The following is a 22,551-nucleotide window of genomic DNA, read 5'->3' as shown; positions in this document are numbered from 1 at the left end:
AGAAGGAGAGAATGTGGTCTCTCTCCTTGAATCTGTGGACAGATTCAATAGGGTAGAGTCCCTGAGACTGAACACTGAGATCAGGTGGCTGAGTGGGGAGGGAGGGAGAGAAGTAGATAGATCCAAACAAGAAGATGAAGTTGGTCTAGTCAGACATGGGACTTACTGAGGAGAGCCAATAAAAAGGAAGAGGACTAAGGATAAATAATGCCCAACTTTGAGACTTGAACAACCAGGTGGGGTCCCCAGCTTCCCTATGGTATTCTCCAGTGGCAAGCATCATGATCTCTTTATTGCATATACAGCCCCTGACTTATGATGGCTTGACTAATGATTTTTCAACTTTACCCTGGTGCCAAAGCAATATGCTTTCACACTTTGAATTTTGATATTTTCCCAGGCTAGCAATGTGCAGCATGATTCTCTCTTCCAATGCTGGACAGGGACAGGAGCTACAGTTCCCAGTCAGTCTGTGATCACAAGGGGACACAAGCAATACTCTACACCATGCTGTGCTGATAAGTCATGACATTCTGTAGGTTAGGTGTACTGGATGCCTTTTCAACCTAGAGTGTTTTCAAGTCACGAAGGGTTTATTGGGACATAATCTCATTTAAAAAATCAAGGTACAGCTGTACATTCTTCTGAAGATCTTATAAATGAAAAAGCATGCTTTTCACATATTTTTACCTGAATAACATATTCATATACTATTGGTCTGCATCTAGCCTTGGCCCTCAACAACACATCTTGGAGATCCTTCCTAATCATTTCATAAAGGTTGTCTCACCTTTATGAACATGTTCAGGCTATACCCTTGCATGGATATATGCAACTTCTTTTACCAATCTCCTACTGATTTGGGTTGCTTTAAAATGTTTGACATAGAAAGAAATGCTGTAATGACCATCCTTGCACCACATACGTCACTTTGAATACACAAGTAAATCTGTAGAATTATTCCTAGAAGCTGAATTGTTGGTCCAGGGTATGGGCATTTTAAATTCTGATACCTACTGCAATTGGCCATCCTGCAAAGTGGCACTAATTTACACTCCCACCAGTACTGGTACGAGGGTGCTATGGTTTGGATATAGTCTGAATATGTCCCCAAGGATTCATGTGTGGAAATTTGATTCTACAGTGAGGCAGTTAGGGGGTGGAAATTTAATCCAATTACAGTATTTAGAGATGGAACCTTTAGGAGGTGAGTAGGATTGGACAGATTCAATAGGGTGGAGTTCCTGAGATTGAATACTGGTGACTTTATAAGAAAAGGGAGAGGGGTTGTAAGATAAACACACACAAAAACACATGATGCCTTGTGCCACCAATAGACTCTCCCAGCAAAAAGATCATTGCCATATGTGGGTCCTTGGCTCCTCAGACCCATGGGCAAAAACAAACTTCTTTTTTTATTAAGTCACCCAGTCTCAAGTATTTCATTATAACAACACAAAACAGTTTAATACAGACAGTTATGGCAAGCTGTTTAAACTTTTTCTCTTGTACCTTTTGCAAAGAAGACTCCATCATCAAGTTCACAAAATAGGATGTGAATCCCTGGTATCAGCCCTGGCCTATGGACTTCTAAAACCTCTCCCCTTCTCCAGACAACCAGGCCCTCAATGTAATCTCCATGATACCTTCAATAGGACCTTGGAGCACATGCCACGATCTGGTACTTCCCTTTGGGGAGACTTAAGTAACAACCAGAATAAACCAAACCACAAGAAAAATGTCTGGTGAGGGCTGGGTTAATAGCTTAAAAATTGATTCTGCTGGAAAAGAAATGGCATTTTAAAAACTTAGAAAATGAACCCAAGTGAACTATTACCTGCTCTTCCATTTAAATTAGCCCTGGGAGGACTCCATCCCTTTGTTTACTCATGATTAAGAAATCCCTCATGCCATGATGCTATCGATCACTTTCAGAGGAGTGCAACTTCTGCTTCATAAGTAGAACTTTTTTAAGATCAGCTAGATGATATATTATCATTCCTGATGGGTGGATAAATAAGAAGGTAGCTGTACATCCCTGTTGGTGTCTGGAATCCTAGAGTGCCAGAGCTGAAGTTAGTGAGGCAACAGACCTCTGGAATGTTCAATGGTGGCTCACACTAGCATACTCTCCTAAAATCAGATGGCAGTGAGCACATCCATAAAGGGCAACGGCCACTGGATGCTCCCTAAAGTATTCTCTAGCATTATTAGTCTGCAACTTAGTGCAACACCCTGCTTTTGTAAGTGGAAAAACTGAGGTCCAGAGAGGTCTTTAGGGGTACACAGCAACAGAACTGCTCATGGAGATTTTTTCATTGTTTGCAGAGTGAGTATCCTGCAAAGATAGCTCTGCTCACGTGTATCATCTGTCCCTCCTTCTACATCTTCTGCTCTCAGTCCATCCTATCACGATTTGCATATGGAATATGTACAGTTGGCCCTTGGTCTTCTTGGGGAGGAATTTTAGAAACCCTCCCTCCCTGTCACTGCTACCAAAATCTACAAATGCTCAAGTCCCTTAAATAAAATGATATATTATGCACATATAACCTATGTACATCCTCCCCCATATTTTGGTCATCTCTAGATGACTTATAATATCAATGTCTATGCTATGTAAATAGTCATTGTATTATACTGTCTGGGGGAAGATGACCAGGAAAACGCCGGACCTGTACAGTACTGGCATGATATTTTTAAAAATAGTTTGTTTAGCACTTGGTTCCTGAAGATGCATGAATGCCAAACCTGAAGATCTGGAGGGCCAAATGTATACTCATGTGTTGAACAAACATAGAGTATTGAGACAAAAGTTAAGTATTAAAAATGGGGATAGACTATAAAAATTACATTTGTGGGGGCTGGGGTTGTGGCTCAGAGGTAGAGCACTCGCCTAGCATGCATGAGGCACTGGGTTTGATCCTCAGCCCCACATAGAAATAAAACAAAGATATTGTGTCCACCTATAACTAGAAAATAAATACTTTAAAAAATTATATTTGTGTTGGCTCCCCATAAACTCTGGTCTCTACTTTTCCTACCTTGATCTCATTCAGCTGGAGTATTTAGTCATACTAATCATTTAAAAATGCATATTAAGACAATAACAGGATGCTATTCATATAGTGTATATCAATTTAGCAAACATGAAAAGAAATGCAGTGTATGGATCTCTTTATCTAAGTACATCTTTGCAGATTGAGACAAGGAGCAGGGATGCCCCCTGCCTGCCTGCTTGTGCCACTTCCACAAGGGAACCTGCAAACAGCTCAGCTTCCCACCTTTCTCTGCATGCTGGGAGAGCATGTGGAAATAGCAATGGCTTTGATCTTGTTTGTTGTCCCAGTGTAATGTGAAAACCATTACAAGTCTTGAAGACTGTTGGAAGCACAATGTCTATCATAATCCACATTCACTAAGAATCTGCTCATTAGCAATTGATTAAAATTAGAGTGGGTTTCTAGCAGGGTATTTCTGAATGTTGCAAACCTGGACTTGAGGGTCTTGAGATTTTATTTAAAAGTTAGCATGTATGTGAATCACTGGGACAGCTTGATAAAATTTATATTGCCAGGCTATATTCATAGTAGTTTCAACTCAATAGGCCCTGGAAATCACATTTTCATGGGTTTTCCAGAAGATTCTGATGAAACTATCTGAAGATTGTAGATTGAGAAACAGACCCATTGGCACCAGCAAGGCTGAGAAAGATCCTATTTCATCCAATATAAGCACACCACTCATAATTCACTCATCAGTTTCTTCTGTCATTTAGGAGACATGCATTAAGCATATGTGTTAGCATGTGCTCTACCCACTGATAGGCACAAAGTGAAATAAAACATGCCTTCAAGTTAGCCTAATGGGTGTCTCCCAGAACACCGTGGGAGGGAGAAGTACAGGGAGTGCATTCTGGGAACGCAGAGGAAGGTACCTTACACAGCCTGAGGTTGGAGAGCGTAATGTCAGAAAGTGGCCAAGGAGGTGACCCCAAGGCTGGAATTAGGGGTTAAGAAAGTAAAATACAGGAGAGGAGCTTTCCAAGGCACAAAACTCTAGAACTAGCTGGACATGTTTGGAGATTATAGGCAGTTTTGAGAGATCAGAATGAATCAACTGTACATGTATATATGTGCACAACTACATGCATGTATACATATATATTCATGCACATATGTGGGCGTGCACATGTATAAAGGTGGGGAGGAAAGTCCAGGGAATTTGCAGGGCTACCTCAGGAATGGCCCGGTGAACACAGTATGCCACAGAGGCTTAAGTAGGATGACATGGGCAGGTGTGAGTTTTAGAAGGTCGTGGTGATTCGCCCAGACAGGAAGTTTCAACATGGCAAGGTTAATGCCCTTCTTCACCTTCTACAAGCAGCCTCAGCTAAAAATACCTGGGAAGAACTGTGGGAGATGTAGCTCCCTGCTTTCCAGAACAAAAATATCTCTTTGAGCTGGTCATTTCTACCAAGATCACACTCATATTTTACAATGTATATGAAAAAAAAATCTTGCATTTAATTTTTCATGTAGTCAAAGAATGACAACAAAAACAAACCCCACTGGAGTTCAAACTCTGGATGGATCTAGAAAACTGCATGAAGGGGTGTGAGGGACTGTCCCCAAGAACATGGTGACTGACACAGGCCCACCTTTAACATGCATTAAATCAACCACCCTCATGTTAAATGGAGCTGTTTGCAGAGAGAAATGTGTTTGTGGTTCTTGGAATCATTAGTGAATGATGCACAGGTGGCATAGAATAATTGAATAATTACTGTCTCAAGTATTGCTGGAGGTGATTTAGAACTCTGTTGTTCTCACAAAGAAATGAATTAAACTGTATCTACCCTGGAGATACAGGATTGCCCCTGGAGACACAGCTTCCCCAAGGCCCAGATGCAGGCATAGGCTACCAGGTTGACTGGAAGGAGGTTATCCCTTGGAGCCTCCTGTCACAAGTGCAAGCACTTCTGAGATGACAGAGAAAAGAGGAGCTGGGACTCTGTCATGGGAGGTTGGATACACTCTGCAACTCTGTCCACAGCATTCTTCAGTTAGAAATTTAGAAAAAAGCACAAGGTCCAAAGGTCTCATGGAGATATTGGAATTAGAAGAATTCCCAGTTTACAATAGATGCTTGCTACAAAATATCTCAACAGGCCTGTGGTACCTGCTTTTGAAGTGTAAAAGGTTCTATGTGTGCATATACATGCGTGTGTGCACACGCGTGCACGCAAACACACACACAGCCTTGGGTAAACTTCCTGTATATTTGCTTGAATATGTTTGTGGTTCAAAGGTCAGTACATCCATTTATCTTTCCTCATTCTGTAGTTCCTGGTCTTGACAAAAAGCCATGGTGGACCAGGGCTAAGGTCATAGTAAACCAGGGCTAAGATCGTCCTGAAATACAGTTAAGGTCATGGAGGACCAAGGGATAAGCCATGTTCAGGAAGGCAGGTGTCCTTCTGTGTCCCAGACAGAGAAGCTGTGCTGCTGAGGCACTAAGGGTCTGCATGCACCAGCTTTAGCTAGAAAAGTCACATGAGGCCTGGAGCAATGTCTCTGAGCCAGACATGAGAAGTTTGCTGAAGGATCAAGTGGTGGAGAATTTGTGTGTCATACCCAGCACAGTGAGGTGGGGGATTAGAGAGAGAGGGGACCCACGTGAACAGAGAGTAAGAGAGGTGTGAGACCATATGATTCCAAGGTCAGCCTGGAATGCCAGCAACTCCAGTGAATAACCATCTGTATGACGGAAATGATGAGCCTCCCTCACCTTGCTGTGGCAGGATAAGACTGTGTATGAGAAAGACACAGATAAAGGGTGTGTGACATCCACCTATTGACATTTTTGCTAATAATAGCAACAAAAAGCAGAACAAGGCTCTGACTCCAGTCTGTGGCCTTTCCCCTGAGCCCAGCTACCCTCCTGGGCATGACTCTTAGGTTTCTGCCTCCATGGTGGGCATCACCACCCTGAGGAGCCTGGCCTACCTGACCTGCTTCTAGAGAACAGACCTGCCTGGTGGTTTGGCTCCACTGAGTCCTAGGAAAATCAGGCCCACAATTTAGCGTGAAACCAGAGACAACAAACACAACCCAATGAAACAAATCAAAACAATTCTTGCAAAGAACAAACTATTCAGACTGTGAGAATAGCCTTATCTAGGCAGCAGCCCAGTGTCTGGTTTCAGTTCCCAGAAGCCAACACTAATTTGGGTTCCCCTAGGCCAGCCCCTTCCAGCAGATGAAAGGATACTAGGCTAAGTGGCAGTTGGACAGCTTGCTACCCCCACTCTCCACTGAGTTCCACAAGTGCTTGTCTGCTTATCCTGGGGATCCCTGCTGCCACAGCAAACCTCCCACTAGCGTTCCTGACAGCTTCCCGCTGTGCGACAGGGAGGCCCAGAAAGGCTGAAGCTTAAACAAAAGACAGGGGAGGGTGGGAGAACAGCTTACTCCAGGTGATGCTGTCCTGCCTCAGGGATGGGAAAAGTCAGTCACCTGGGAGCTCCAGACCCTGGCCCCTTTCAACAAGACCCCTGAAGGGAATGTCACTAGGAGGAACAATCTGTAAAGTCCAGATTCTCATACACAGAACAAATGTCAAAGGCATCTGCGGCTACAAGAGGTCAGGGCTGGTACTCAATCTGGGTCTTGACTAGAAACCCCAGGGCCCAGTAAGAATTGGAACCCCCAGACTAGCCTGGGAAACATATGGGCACTGGGCTGTCTGGAAGGTGGGTCCCAGGGATACCACACATACCAGGTAGCATTCCAAAGATGTCCCTGAAAAGTCTCACTATGGCTTATCCCATTATACACTAATCTGGGTATTGCTCTGAAGGTGCTTTCAAATGAAATTAGGTTATAAATCAGTTGACTTTAAAATAAAGAGGTCTTCCTGTATTATCTGGTGAGCCCAAGATATGTCCCCGAGCCTACAGCAGCAGACCACTCCCATCATGATGTGGTACCCTCACCAGAGGTCCAGATCAATGGGGTTGCCAGATCTAGGTGTTGAACTGCTAGAGCCATGAGCCTAAACAAATTCTTTACTTCATCATAAGTGTCTTGTCTCAGACATTTCTTTGTAGTAAAGTTGATTAATATACCTGATTAATATACTTGTACCCCACAAGACTGGCCTACCCTAGCCCCACTCCAGGCTACCTGGATTGCCTGCTAGCTTTCCTAGCCTGCCTCTTGGGCTTATGCTGACTCCAGCTCAGTATCTTTTGGAAACTGCACAATGCCACACATATGCTTACCCTTGGGCCTATGTGGTATAAGGACAGCTTGGACACATGAGGTGGGGCGTCTGAACACATGCACCCAGGCACCCTTTAAAGTGTGGGATGCACCCCTCAAGGTGGTCATATTCTGGGCAGGGGGCAAAGGGTCTGAACTACCAGAAGGTCAAGAATTCTTGACTTGAATCTGGCCTTCCAGGTTTTTATGAAGATCAGAGTAGGAAGTTGGAGCAGATTTCATTTAACAGTTTGATAGTTGAGTTACACCTTTTAAACATTTTGACACAGTATACAGGCTTCCACTTGCTTCCTTTGCCTGGGCCCACAAATTTAGGAGCCCATTCTGATCACTCATTAATTACCTGGTTGACAGTCTTGATAGCAAGTCAAATAAATCTTGATAGAAAACCTTGCTCCCTGTGTTAGTGAAGAGAGCTTGGTTCTCTCCTGTCTATTAGTCTTTGAGACTAACTGATAGCAAGTATTACCTTTTCTTGATCAAGAAGCTCTTGTAAAATAACTTGTCTTTCCCGACATAATTCTAAGAAATCTTCTGAGTGCAAACTTTCATGCAATGCAGGGAAGAATGTCAGCTGGGTGCAGTCTACCGCCACCTTGACAGGCTCGCTCTCGGCTTCCTTTGGAGTCAGCTCATCTGCAGCAGGATAAAGGGATACATGGTCTTAAAATGAGCCATTTGACATCACAAGGGAGGGCAGGCAGCATGTGCTTGCCTCCCTGGGAGGAACTGTGCTCCAGGGCAGCAGTAAACATTGTGGTGTGCCCTTCAACTGCTTCTGAAAAGGTATACCCCCACCTGACCCTGTGTGTGGTCAACACACCTTCAAGCTGATTCAGCCCCGAAGGCCCAAGTGCGCCCAGACCTGGCCCCTCTGCCACATTCAAGTCCACACAGGGGAAACATTTCAAGATTCACACTCACGAACCAGTAAAGCAGCTCTCTAGGTTCATCCAGGCTTTGCTTCTAAACCTCACTTTGTTCAATCTTAAGAGTGTTGTTGATGTTTTCTAATAATTAAAGCAACATCTTCTCATTGGAAAAGCCATGATGGTGAGAAATAAAATAGATATCAGCCCTGCATCCATGCCCTAATAATAGTGCCCATTCAGGGAGCTCTTTCTTGATGCCTGATGCTTCTGATGGCATTTGTATGTCTAATCATGTCTAGGTTGTAGACACTACTTCATCCTCACTTTACAAATGAAGGAGGCTAGTTACTTTGTCCAAGAATATATGGCTACTAAGAACTAGAGGCAGAATCTGAACCAAATCTCCCTGAATCAAAGTCAGATCTCAATCTCTAGACTGGTCTCACTGTTTATAACTGATTTGCTTCCAATTTACTGGTTGATTTATTTCCAATGTATTTTCAGTACATATTCACATATGCATGCACACACATACCATTTTTAGTGTGAAAAGAATAATTTTACATTTCAGTTTTTCTTTACTATTTTTTTTTCTTTCAAGATTATACACGAGGACTGGGAATGGGCCTCCCTGGTGAAATACCTGTCTAACATGTGCAAAGCTCTGGGTTTGGTCCCCAGCACTGCCCAAAAGAAAAACAAAAAAAAAATATTATATCATAAGCATTTTCACATTCCATTGAAAGTTTCTGGAATAACTTAAATGGTGGTGAAATATTCTAAAATGTGTCCATTTCAACTAACCCATCTCCTGATTTTTAGAGATACAGATGGTTTTTATACCTGCACTACCAGGAATATACTGTACTGCACAAATTTGTGTCCCTGTCTAGATTTATTTTCCAAGGGCAGAGACATTTGAGTCTATGCCAAGCATATAACTACCTAGATTACTGGATCTTATTCTTCCTCCACCCACATGTCCTGAATGTCCCTAAAGCAGACACATTGCTCATGATTGCAAAGCCATGGGCCATTTTCTTTATGCCAAGAAGCTGAGCTCTTTGATCTCCACCACCTGGCAGTCTCACATCTGGATGAATGCAACAAGTATCTGCTGCTCACAGTGATAGCCATCATAGACTTTGCTTAATGCAGGGAGAATGTTCCCATAAGGAACATTCTGGAAAGGTATGATGGAGAACCACAGACCCTTCTCCTCTCTTGGCTGAGCTCCCAGTCTAGGGTCCATGCTGAAAATACCACAGAGACCCAGAGTCACAGGTGCCCAGGTATTCTGCATTTTAGGAAGCAGAGGGTGAAACAGCCCAAGGCCATAGGTCACATAAAGCTAGCACATGCTCCCCTCCACTGCACTCTCTCTAGTCCCCGTCTCAAAGAGGTAGAACAAGTGATTGTTTCACTGATGTAGGAGTTGTGGAGCTTAGGGTACAGCAAAAAGAAACAAATATGTATTTCAATGTCATACATATCTTGTGTCACAGTAGGACTCCCAAAGCAACTCGGAATAAGAGCCCAAGATTTTCACTTCTCGGATTGTATTCCTGCAGACTGGCAAGCAGGAAGCTCAGTGCAAAACCTGCTACTCAGGCAGTAAATGATCAAGCCTGATTAGTGCCAAGAAGTTGTCATTGGGCTGAGGAATAGACATTGGTTGTAGCCTAGGATGCAATGAAGTTTCCAGACTGGGAATGTTGGAACCAAAGGGCTGTCTTTGGGGAAAAACAGAAATTTTGAAATATAGTTCATGAAGTACAGTGTAGGTGTTCAAATGTGTTTGTGCCAAAATGACCTTTGAAGATAAATCTTTCATTTTTAGCAAATAAACTCAACCAAATTTCTCCATGAGACTTGAACAAGTAAAGAAGAAGCATTAACATCAAAAATGATTCCAAGCATTTTCTTTAAATCAAGGAAATAATAATGACTATTATATCTGTCATTTTCATAATCAGAGAGCTCAGTGTAAAAAGTATTAAATATCTATCTCAGCCATTTTTATTCTGAGCCATCTTATTATTTTCCTCCTGTGATTTTGGTCATTTTTTTTTTGAGAGAGAGAGAGAGAGAATTTTAATATTTATTTATTTTTTTAGTTTTCAGTGGACACAATATCTTTGTTTGTATGTGGTGCTGAGGATCAAACCCGGGCCGCATGCATGCCAGGAGAGTGCGCTACCGCTTGAGCCACATCCCCAGCCCAATTTTGGTCACTTTTTAAGCATGTGTTTTAATTGTATGGGGACACTTTTAATATATCCCAGATATAGGATATTGAGAGGACAGCTCAACTCCCACCACTGCCCCGCTGCAATATATATATATATATATATATTTTTTTTTTTTTTTTCCAAAACTTAATATAAACTTCCTCCCCTAATAGAGTGTCCTGGTCTAGAATAAGGTCCTGTTTATTCTGAAACACAATAGTGAAAGATCTTAACGTTGTCTATTCTAGCCCTACAGTATTTTATTCTCTAAAATATTAATCTATTAAGCAAGATATTAGATTAAAAATTAGTTTAATTATTAAAAGGAACAATAGAAAAAATAAACTCAATACCTTGTTTTTCGGCACTGGTTTGAGAAATATCACCCTTTCTGTCTTGGCCTTCCTGAAATGAGACCAGAGAAAAAGAAATTAAGTCCTGTATGCTGGGTTTATGCTCTCCTCCTTAATTACTAAGACTCAGATGCAAGGGGAGGGAAATGCTAAATCCTGAAGGACATAGTAACATGTAAATATTAATATTCCTGAGTCAAAGGGAAGAAAACCCACAACCTTCCATTAAGTAGGATTTACAGTAATTCCCAAAGATGGTGCCAAGATGAGGTTAGATAGCATGCTGGATTTGTCTGTGTGCAGACCCCTCTGTAGAGGGGACAGGAAGAAGATCTGGGGCTGGACAGCCTGAGTGACCAGTTTCAGAGCCAACCTTGGGCACTGCCATCCACAATGAGCAAGCTAATTATTTTCGCTACCTCCAATTCCTAAGAAATATATTGAGGAAAAAATACTGCACACTTCCAGACATGTATTGACAACAATTTAAAAAAAAACAACCTCAACTGTCTATTGAATAAATGAAATGTAATTTTCTTTTTAGGTTTTACATGGGAGTTTTTAGTATGGATAAAAGATACTGGGGTTATAGACCAGAGAACACAGTCAATGTCATATCTTGGGATGAACGTAGAAGAAAATATCCAGCATCCCAGTGCTTGGAAGGCTGCCTTTTAGGATATTTTAAATTATGCTTGTTCAATTAGAACATGAAAAGTTATTAACAGGTCTTTCTACCACTATCAGATGGATCCAACTGTCTACCCAGCCCTCAAAAGGCAAAAATAACAACAACAACAAAACGTGAGCTTGATGATGTTATGAGCTTCATTAGAGCAAACTCCCAGGCACTGCCTGGATTCTGCTGCCAGGAAAATCAAGACAACTTCAGTACCATGTGGATTAAGGGAGCCACTAGCTTGAGTTTGCAGAATTCGCTGAGTTCAAAAGATTTTCACTATAAAATTTGTTACAGAATTTGCTAGTGCAATAAATAATGTGCACAGCAGTGCAGGTTCTAAATGCTCAAAAGAACTTGAGCTGCAGACAATGGCTACCACCTGGCTTTTTCCAGACATTAGTATCCAGATTACTTCCCTGGACTTCTGTGGACTGTAGTGTGGTACGGGATCAAGGGCACAGGTATGAACACTCTGCCATCCATCCACTCACTCATTTATCCATTCAATTGTCCTTTCTGGTTATAGTTATAGCATTGCTTCTATGTACCTGGGATGATTAGTGTTTATTTTCTTCTATTAAATGACATCAAGAATAAGTTATGCAACCTTCTACATTTACATTCTTGCTCTTATCTGAAGAGAACATTAGACAGGAAAGCTACAGAGCCGCTTCCCTTTCTGTTTACCATCTGGAAACATCACCATCCCGCTATACCCAATGCCTACCTTGCACTTTCCTGGGCTCCTGATCTCCCACGGAGACAAGCGTCTGATGCGTTTCTTCATGCGAGCCGGTCCTTCTCTCCAGTCCAGTTCCCACCGGGAGCAGAATGTGGTTTCTGCCATCTGTCCCCACAGGCCCAGCTCCCCAAAAAGCTGCTCCCGGATCCTGGCCCAGGCATTGGCTGCCTTGATGTTGCAACATCTCCGCCTCTGGGAAGCAGAAATATGACATCAACCCTGGACACATTTTCTTAGAGGCATGGCCTCAAACCTCCAAAGGTGAACTGACCAAGTCCCTCATAAATGTTTGAAGGAGCTGCACATCTAGGTAGCTCTGAACACTCTCACGATTGTGCAGTGCTCTTTCTGGATCCAGGACCAAACCAGGAGAAGGAAAATACTAATGTCTGGAAAGAGCCAGGTGGTAGCCATTGTCTGCAGCACAAGTACTTTGTCATTGAGCATTTCTCAGCTTTGAGATTATTTAATCCCAGTAGAGGAAGGAGAAAACTGTCTATTCACCCTCAGAACCATTAGACTGGCCCTGGACAGAAAGCAACAGGTCCTGAAGTCCCTGAAGCTACTTATCAGAGTGGATTAGTCAGCTGCTTTGTAAAAATTAGGTGTAGGATTTCATCACAGCCTCTACCCTTCAGAATGGACAGAAATTTTCTATCTATCCATAATCTCTATCCTTCCAAAATGATGCTGAAAATACTTCTTCCTGTCCACCCAGACTGGAGGTAGAGTAGGAATTAAAAGCCCTGCTGACAGTTGGATTATTTGAGCATGACCATTCTCATCTCTGATCCTCAGGATCTCCAACTATTTAATGAGAGGCTTAGTCTGGTTGAGGTCTAAAAGCCTCTTGATTCCTAATATCATATGATTTTTGAATGTTCAAGGATTCTAGAATTTTCACAGAAACAAAAGCTTTTTGTATTAATGAAAATAATCTTATCTAATATCTGTGAAATCTTCACAGTTTGTGTGGTTTTTAATGGTCACACCTCTACTAGAGTATAATTTAAGTCTTGATAAAAATAAATTGACATCCTACATTGCATTTGCAGGCCACATTGAGTTTCATATATTATCCATCAAAGAAACATACTGTACAGTTTGGACAGTAGAATTAACTGTCTACACAGTGAACTTTTGTAATTATTCAAACACTTGATGGTATTTGCCCTATTCAATTTAAATGTTTCGGAAAACAGAAAGTGCTAACAACAGGAAGTAGAAGTTTCAAAATTTAACATAAATAGAAAAACATCTTGTGATTATGCCTTAGGTTGAACCTCTGGCCTTCTGATTACATTTTCTTTACCTAGTAAACACTGTGAGCATAAATTTTCTATCATTCCCATGCAGATACTAACTCTGGAACAGAAGCGATGTCTCCAAAATCCAACAGGTGGCCAAACAGATTTTACCCAGTCTGTCATATTCCAGTCTTCCCATGAGCCTGTGAGCTAGATCCCTTTGCTGCAGGGCTGATTATCATTTTATGGACTCATGATTTCTTTTTTTTTTAATATTTATTTTTTAGTTTTCGGCGGACACAACATCTTTGTTTGTATGTGGTGCTGAGGATCGAACCCGGGCCGCGCGCATGCCAGGCAAGCGCGCTACCGCTTGAGCCACTTCCCCAGCCCCTGAACTCATGATTTCTACTAGTACTACTTCAGTGATTTACAGACTTTAGGATGTAGGCCTTGCAAATATCAGACATTTTGAATGAGTAAATCATTCTCAGAACTTGCTGGAAGCTTTCCCATAGAAACATAGCAGGGGGGATAGTGCTCAGCACGTGGTCTTTGATGTCCAATGAGCCTGGCTTGTCATCATGTTTCCGCTATTAGCCAGCAGTTGACTCTGAAGGAGCTTTAGCTTCCTCATCAGTCAAATTTGGCTAATAATATTAACATAATAAAAACTACAGACTTATGGAAGGATTAAATGAGACAATATTTTCACAAGTTTAATGTAGTACTTAACCCAGTTTAGGCAGTCAGTGTTATTACTGTAAATGAGCTAATCCCATTTCAACACGAGATTTTTGTTCCTCTACAGTGCCTAAAATCATATCCAAAACAGTCACAGCATTTTATAGAGGATTCTGGTGGGTTAATAAGGAGACCCAGAAATAACAACCATCCAAAGCTTTTTAGAGACATTTAGTCATATGAAATGAATGCTTGTTTGGAGAAAATATTGCAGTTCCCTGGATGGGACATTATTGCTGTGTTTGTGGTAACATGTTGAGCTTCGTGGAGAGAGAATGAACAATTCCAAATCATTGGGTTGTCCAGTCTGAGCCTCAAATTAGTCTTTCAAGAACACCCTCTCTACCCCAAATGGTCTCGTTCCTCTCTACTCCATCATTGCAAAACTGAAGGTGCACAGCTGCCTGAATCTTCATCATGGGACACACATTAGCAGCCAGGTATGCAATGGGGAAATTGTTGAGAGATGAGTGATTTCTAAGTTCATGATAGCAAGTTGCATGTGAGCCCAGGACAAAGGATGCTAGATTACAAAATTGCAAAAGCCCTGGGTTCCCTCACCTGCAAAGGTGCTCTGAAATGCCCAGGTTTCTGCACAGTATATGGTTCTCTCTTAGTTCAAACCACAAATGGACCAAATGCCACTCCTGAGACTCACAGGCAGTGATTCTATTATGTAGGAGGTGGCTATGATTTTTGACTGAACAGAAACACTTGGGTAACAACACTTAAATTTGCCTTTGGGAAACCATTCTTTTCCTACTTTAAGTCTCTGCTGCACTAGTGGGGCTGACCCCAGCCCTGGCTTCAGGGTTGAATGCTTTACCCAAGTCTGGCTAATTTGTAAAGGGTTATAGGATAGGCTAATGAGCATTATGCCCTGCATTGGGTATGGTGCCTTCTGGAGCCAAGGCAGAGGAAGCAGAGGGGTGAATGCACACACACATGGAGTTCCCCCTACACCCTGAAATATACACAGAAAACACCTTTGTGTGGATCAGGAGAAATGGGCCCTGGGCATGTACAGCCCTGTGGGCATGCAGCTCAGCAATGAGAGTGCCTTTGTGTAAATTAGAAAATGGTCTTATTCCAGGATTTATGGCTTGGTGAGCAGAGCATGAGTTCACAGCAGAACCACTTGCACCTTCATCCATGTGCATGTGTCCTCAAAGTCATCAGCAATCTCATACATATGGGTGTGGGTGTGAGTTTACATGAACATGTATGATGTGTGTGAAAGGAAAGAAGGGAGGAAGGAGGGAGGGAGAGAGAGAGAGAATGAATACATGATATTTGGATAACTCTGTTTGAAGACCACTCTTCAATTGCATTCTTCAAAAATCCAAAATGTTTGTAAGTGGATGGATCTGGAGAACATCATGCTAAGTGAAATAAGGAAACTCTCAAACTCTCAAAAATCAAGGATCAGATGATTTCTCTCATATGTAAAAGCTAGAGCAAACTGAGGGAAGAAAGGCAAGGGGTGGGGGACCCCATGAAAATAGAAGGGAGATCAGAGGGAGAGACCAGAGGGGGAGCGGGAGGGATGGGAAAAGGGAGAAATTGTGGAATGAAACTGACCAAATTATGTGACACATATGAATACACAACAGTGACTTCCACCTTAATGTGTATCTATAAAGAATCACTTTTAAAAACTATTAATAAATAGGAGGAACACTCGTAGAGGAGAGGAAGGAGAACAGGGGGAGGGAGAAGGAAAGGGAAAGAGGAAACCCTGGGAACTGAATGGAGCAAATTAGCTTCCACACATGTAAGATTATGTCAAAAGGAAACCCAATATTACATATAACCATAATGCATGAATAAAAACTTTTTTTAAATAACCCAAAGCCAGTTAGAGTTAGTTTCTGATCCTTGCATCTAAAGGAGTTGTGACAAAAACTTAATGAGAAGAGAGACTGAACAAGACACTGAACAAGAGCTCCTGGACCCATAGAGAGCCCGTATGAGATCAAGCAGAACAGCCCCTTACATACTAAGAGAAAGGCCACTTTTTGAGGTGGCTGGCATCTCACAAAGAGCTTCAACATGTAAAGTTTTAGATGGCAATAGCAGGATGAGGCGTTTCTGGGAATTGTGATGAATCCCTGACATAAGAACAAGATAGTGTAGATGGACCACAGAGAAGAGGATGAATGGAACTTGGGCAAAACAAAGGGAAATCAGTGTAGAGGGAACTATTCCTGCCAGTGTTTCTGGAGTGAGCAGAAATGTGGCAGATCAATTACTAGGAATGTGCTATTTGCTGCTAATATAACGATGCTGGGGTTAACTTCCAGGGCAATGAGCAAAGCCACCTTATCAAGCTGTGGGTTTCCGCCATGTCCAGTGACCTCTCAGAGGACGGTAAAGTGCCAGGACATAGAAGTTTTACATGGCCATTTATTGACAGCCCTGTGGTCAAGGGTCCCTGAACCTCATTGTCACTAACCTTGTGGGGAGTATCTATTTGGGTGCACTTGGGAGAAGCATCCCTGAATAAATGGAGCAGATTTCACAAGACTGATTTCTGTTCAGAATTTGACTCTTGATTTTTCTGGAAGTGGAGTGAGGTCTGTGGTGGAAAGTGTTCTGCCCCTTACAAAAGTGGGGTGATTGCTCCAGACCCCATTATCTCCAGCAGACAGTGATTATATCTGCATTCTTTTAAACATCAAAACAATGTTTTAAATATTTAAACACTTGGAATGCATCCTCATGGATTAACTCTAAAATGCTGATTTTTCTCAAAAATACTTAATCAACGGTAAAACTATACAAATTTCTCAAGTACTTTCCAAACCCCAGTCAGGCTCCACTAATGAAAATGAGCCAGGCCATCATTCCAGGAGGGTGGATTCCTCCCTTCTGGGATTGGAACCTCTACTGCGGTTCCATCCTTCCTACATGAATCTGTAATTTTACAAATTCAGCAGAAACACACAAAATATCACTGAATACCTTTCTCCTCACCACACCCAAATCTTCTAGGCTCTCCCAACAGAAATGGTCATGCTCCTGACAAGATGCTGATTTGGAAGTTTAGATATACAACATCCTCTGCCTAGAAACAGTGCAAGTATGATAAGAATGTCCCCAAACAAAGGATGACATTCTAAGCAATTCTTTTTTTCCCCTCAATGGAAACTGATTTGATTAGTCACATTGCTCACCCTAGACAAAATCAGTGAGTCCATATGATGACACATGAATGCATAAGGGTCTGTCCAGGCACAGTTAGCACCCATGAAGCCAGCAAGACCCCCTACTATCTATACAGGGTGCAGATAGCAATACTAGAGTAAGGTAGGTGCTCAGAGCAAACTTCTAATCCAAAAATATCAACTTAACAACTTGTGCAGCTGGAGAAACCAGTCATGCTTGCTGATCCCGAGGACAAGAGCATGCCTTGTCAACACAAAAGTCATACCTAGATAGGTGCTTAAAATACCCAAACCTGCCCGTATTAGCAGCAACCCATTGCATCTGGGAAAAAAAAAAAAAAAATCCCTAACATGGCCCTAGTCCTTCATCGTCCCTGCTTAACCCTGGTCCTCCCAGCTACTTCTAGTTAATCAATGGCATCCAGCTCCTTCCTGCCTCAGGACCTTCACCCATGCTCTCTCCTTAGCCCAAACCACTCTTCTGGCAATATTCCTTCTTCTTCAGATCTCAGTTTAAATGGTCACTTTCTTGGACAAGACTTTTGAGTTGCCCAAATTAGATTCCTTCCCTGTTATCGTCTCTCATTGTACCTCTGCTTTCCCTGCCAAGTACCCACCATAAGTTATGATAATCTATTGGTTTGTGAAGTTATTCAGGGTATATTTCTCCTTTACCATAAATCTTTCTGAGGGTGAGGCCTGGGCCTGAAATCTTTGTAATGTTCTCCTAGTTCCCAGTAGATTCTGAGGCACCTGGGTTCCCAAAACCTATTTATTGAGTGCATAAATGAGTAGATGAGTCTCCTTAGTTGCTGACTTTAGATCTTAAGCCCATTGCATGGGTCGTGTAAGTAGAATGAATCACTGATGACCAATTATTGTCTTATACAATCTAAAACTAAAAGCCCCATTTTAATTCTTTTTTTTTTTTTTTTTTTTTTTTAGATTCAAGGTAGATTGAAGTGCACTCTGTAGAGAAAAGATATGTTCTGGTTTTTACCTGTACATGGTCTTTGTATAAAGATGCATATAGCTCCTGTCCTTTTCTTCTGTAGTTCTCTATACATGACACAAAATCCTGGAGAAAAGAGAAAACAAGCCACAGCTTAATGACACCTGTGAGTTTAGGTTTTTGTTTTGGTACCAGGAATTGAACCCAGAGACACTTAACCATTGAGCCACATCCTCAGCCCCCTTTCAAATTTTATTTAGAGAAAGTCTCAACTGAGTTGCTTAGGGCTTGGAAATTAAGTTCTTCCTGTCTCAGCCTCCGGTGATGTTCCTCTTTTAGGCAGCTGCTGATGCACAAGTAGTAAAGCTGAGAGACTGATAAGATATGTAAAGCCCTAGCAGTCTCAGCCTGGAGAAATCCACAGAATAAAGACTTTAAGGTAGGATTTCTGATGGGCTACACCATAAGAATCAAGGAAGACTAGAAATTGACCAGGCTTCACAAGACTGAAACCCACAACCAATTAGCCCAATCCCTGATGGCAGTGTAGTGACCTGCCTGCCTCTATTCCAACCACGTGCCAGAAAGAGAGTCCTCTCTGGAGAAGATAACATCACCTAGAGTCTCTAAAACAGAACTTTCATAGAAAATGTTCAGCAGTTAAACATAAATTTCTAGATGTGCCCATTAAAAAGGACCAACAGAAAAATACAATAAAACATACACACATGTATGTGGGTATAAGAGTTATCAGGAAGGTAGGCAGAACTGTGACCACCGGCACAACAGGCGCAGCGGCCTGCTGAAGGACAGAGCCGCCCCCTCCCCCCGCGCCTGCAAGGTAGGCGGAACTGTGACCACCGACGGAAAAGGCCCAGTGGCCCGCGGAGGGGTGCCAACCACTCCTGCAAGGTAGGCGGGCCTGCGACCCACCTGCAGAACAGGTGCAACGGCCTGCTGAGGGGCAGAGCCGCCCCCTCCCCCCGCGCCTGCAAGGTGGGCGGAGCTGTGACCACCCACAAAACAGGCCCAGCTGCCTGCTGAGGGGCAGAGCCGCTCCCCACCCACACGCCTGCAAGGTAGGCGGAACTGTGACCACCGACGGAAAAGGCCCAGTGGCCCGCGGAGGGGCAGAGCTGCCAACCACTCCTGCAAGGTAGGCGGGCCTGCGACCCACCTGCAGAACAGGTGCAGCGGCCTGCTGAGGGGCAGAGCCGCCCCCTCCCCCCCTGCAAGGTAGGCGGACCTGTGACCCACCGGCAGAACAGGCCCAGAATTCTGCGGAGGGGCAGAGCTGCCCCACGCGCCTGCAAGGTAGGCGGACCTGTGACCACCAACAGAACAGGTCAGACCTGCAACCGACAGACAGAACAGGCCCAGCGGCCTGCAGAAGGGTAGAGCTGCCCCCCCCCCCCGCGCCTGCAAGGTAGGCGGACCTGCGACCCACCGGCAGAACAGGCCCAGCGGCCTGCAGAGGGGCAGTGCCGCTGCCCGCGCCTGCAAAGTAGGCAGAACTGCGACCACCGACAGAACAAGCCTAGCGGCCCGCAGAGGGGCAGAGACGCCGCCCGTGCCTGCAAGGTAGGCGGACCTGCTACCGACCGGCAGAACAGGCCCAGCGGCCTGCCGGCGTGGTGGGCACATTGCCCCAATTGGAGGAGGGGCAGAGCCGCCGCCCGCGCCTGCGAGGGAGACTTTGCAACTATACAAGACCAATATAAATATATAGGGGGAAAATTCAATAGCACATGCACAAAAGTGAATTCAAAATGGATCAAGGAGCTTGATATCAAATCAGAGACACAGCGTCTGATAGAAGAAAAAGTTGGCTACGATCTACATACTGTGGGGTCGGGCTTCAAATTCCTCAGTAGGATCCCCTTAGCACAAAAGTTAATAACTAGAATCAACAAATGGGACTTACTCAAACTAAAAAGTTTTTTCTCAGCAAAAGAAACAATAAGAGAGGTAAATAGGGAGCCTACATCCTGGGAACAAATATTTACTCCTCACACTTCAGATAGAGCCCTAATATCCAGAGTATACAAAGAACTCAAAAAATTAGACAATAAGAGAACAAATAACCCAATCAACAAATGGGCCAAGGACCTGAACAGACACTTTTCAGAGGGGGACATACAATCAATCAACAAGTACATGAAAAAATGCTCACCATCTCTAGCAGTCAGAGAAATGCAAATCAAAACCACCCTAAGATACCATCTCACTCCAGTAAGATTGGCAGCCATTATGAAGTCAAACAACAAGTGCTGGCGAGGATGTGGGGAAAAGGGTACACTTGACGTTGCTGGTGGGACTGCAAATTGGTGCAGCCAATTTGGAAAGCAGTATGGAGATTTCTTGGAAAGCTGGGAATGGAACCACCATTTGACCCAGTTATTCCCCTTCTAGGTCTATTCCCTAAAGACCTAAAAAGAGCATGCTACAGGGACACTGCTACATCGATGTTCATAGCAGCACAATTCACAATAGCAAGACTGTGGAACCAACCTAGATGCCCTTCAATAGATGAATGGATAAAAAAAATGTGGCATTTATACACAATGGAGTATTACTCTGCATTAAAAAATGACAAAATCATAGAATTTGCAGGGAAATGGATGGCATTAGAGCAGATTATGCTAAGTGAAGCTAGCCAATCCCTAAAAAACAAATGCCAAATGTCTTCTTTGATATAAGGAGAGTAACTAAGAACAGAGTAGGGACGAAGAGCATGAGAAGAAGATTAACATTAAACAGGGATGAGAGGTGGGAGGGAAAGGGAGAGAGAAGGGAAATTGCATGGAAATGGAAGGAGACCCTCAGGGTTATACAAAAGTACATACAAGAGGAAGTGAGGGGAAAGGGGAAAATAATACAAGGGGGAGAAATGAATGACAGTAGAGGGGGTAGAGAGAGAAGAGGGGAGGGGAGGGGGGATAGTAGAGGATAGGAAAGGCAGCAGAATACAACAGATACTAGTATGGCAATATGTAAATCAATGGATGTGTAACTGATGTGATTCTACAATTTGTATATGGGGTAAAAATGGGAGTTCATAACCCACTTGAATCAAAGTGTGAAATATGATATATCAAGAACCATGTAATGTTTTGAACAACCAACAATAAAAAATTAAAAAAAAGAGTTATCAGATGTGGGCCTTAAAATAAAGCAAGTAATATGCTTCAAAAATGCAATATGGTGAGTTTTGCAGGAGATGTGCAATGAATGAAAAATTAAAAAATAAAAAATTTATTCAGTAAAATGAATTAATGGAAATTAAAAACTCTAGATATGGATTTAAAAGAATGATCACAACTGTACAAAGAATTAATGAACTTCACAAAATAACTTTGCTAAACTGTGAGATAAAAGTACGGAATATATTAAAAACACAAAAACCTATAGGTAACATAGAGAAAGGAAGTAAATTGTATATGGTTTGAAAAAAATAAATAAAAATAAAATTACAATTAATATTATGCACAAATAAAAATTTAGAAATCCAATAATAACTGCTACAATTAGGAAAAATTTAGCAAGATATCTGAATTAAAAAACCTAACTATATTTTATATGTTAACAATAAATAATTTTTGAAAGTTGAAAATTATAATCTATTTGTTTGATATTCCAGAATGCCAAACACTTAGAAATAACTTAAACCACCCAATCCAATTTTGTCAGATTGGACAAAATGTAAACAAGACCTAAGTGAATATTTATTAAAAATACTGGTCTACAGGAGATTTTGGATTGAAAGATACAAACAAAGCAAAATGAGAAGTTAAAAATATGTGTCACAAAAAAAACAAAGACTATATTAATAACAGATTTTTAAAAATTCAAGACAAAAAAGAAACCAAAGATTTTTTTATAAAGGATACTTCAAGACATTTTACAAGACCCTGATACAAAAACCAGGCAAAGCCATCATAAGAGAAGAAAACTACAGACCAGTATTTTTTATAAATATGAATGCAAAAATCACTGACAAAACACTAGCAAACTGATTGCAGCAACATATAAAGATAATGATATAACATGACCATATAGAATTTAATACTAATAAGGCAATAAGGTTGGTTTAACATCTGAAAATAATGTAATGTCCCACATCATTAGAATAAAAATTCATGATTATTTTAATAGACATATAAAATAGGTATATAAATAGATGTATAAAAATATTTGACAAAATCTAAAACCCTTTAGAGACCCCCCCCCCCAAAAAAAAGCCATCCAACTAGGAAAAAAGGGGAATTTTCTCAG

The 22,551-nt window shown here is 42.1% G+C and overlaps 1 protein-coding gene across 5 annotated transcripts in view; it reads right to left on the bottom strand.

Moving 5' to 3' along the window:
• Window positions 1-22,551, bottom strand: part of Wdfy4 (WDFY family member 4) — a 282,996-nt gene that overhangs the window by 90,371 nt on the left and 170,074 nt on the right. For all 5 annotated transcript variants that reach the window (XM_046446708.2, XM_046446712.2, XM_058579999.1 and 2 more), the window contains exons 40-43: window positions 18,325-18,402; window positions 12,152-12,358; window positions 10,743-10,794; window positions 7,756-7,922 (exon numbers count right to left, since the gene is read on the bottom strand). In XM_046446708.2, coding sequence (XP_046302664.1) covers window positions 7,756-7,922; window positions 10,743-10,794; window positions 12,152-12,358; window positions 18,325-18,402 — 504 coding nt within the window. The remainder of the gene's footprint in view (window positions 1-7,755; window positions 7,923-10,742; window positions 10,795-12,151; window positions 12,359-18,324; window positions 18,403-22,551) is intronic.

The sequence above is a fragment of the Marmota monax genome, unplaced genomic scaffold, assembly GCF_021218885.2.
Source record: "Marmota monax isolate L192 unplaced genomic scaffold, Marmota_monax_Labrador192_F-V1.1 WCK01_AAM20220418_F8-fsc00207, whole genome shotgun sequence".
NCBI classification, from domain to species: Eukaryota; Metazoa; Chordata; class Mammalia; order Rodentia; family Sciuridae; genus Marmota; species Marmota monax.
Note: the sequence above shows the minus strand (reverse complement) of the source record. Positions and strands in the feature narration are given on the sequence as shown.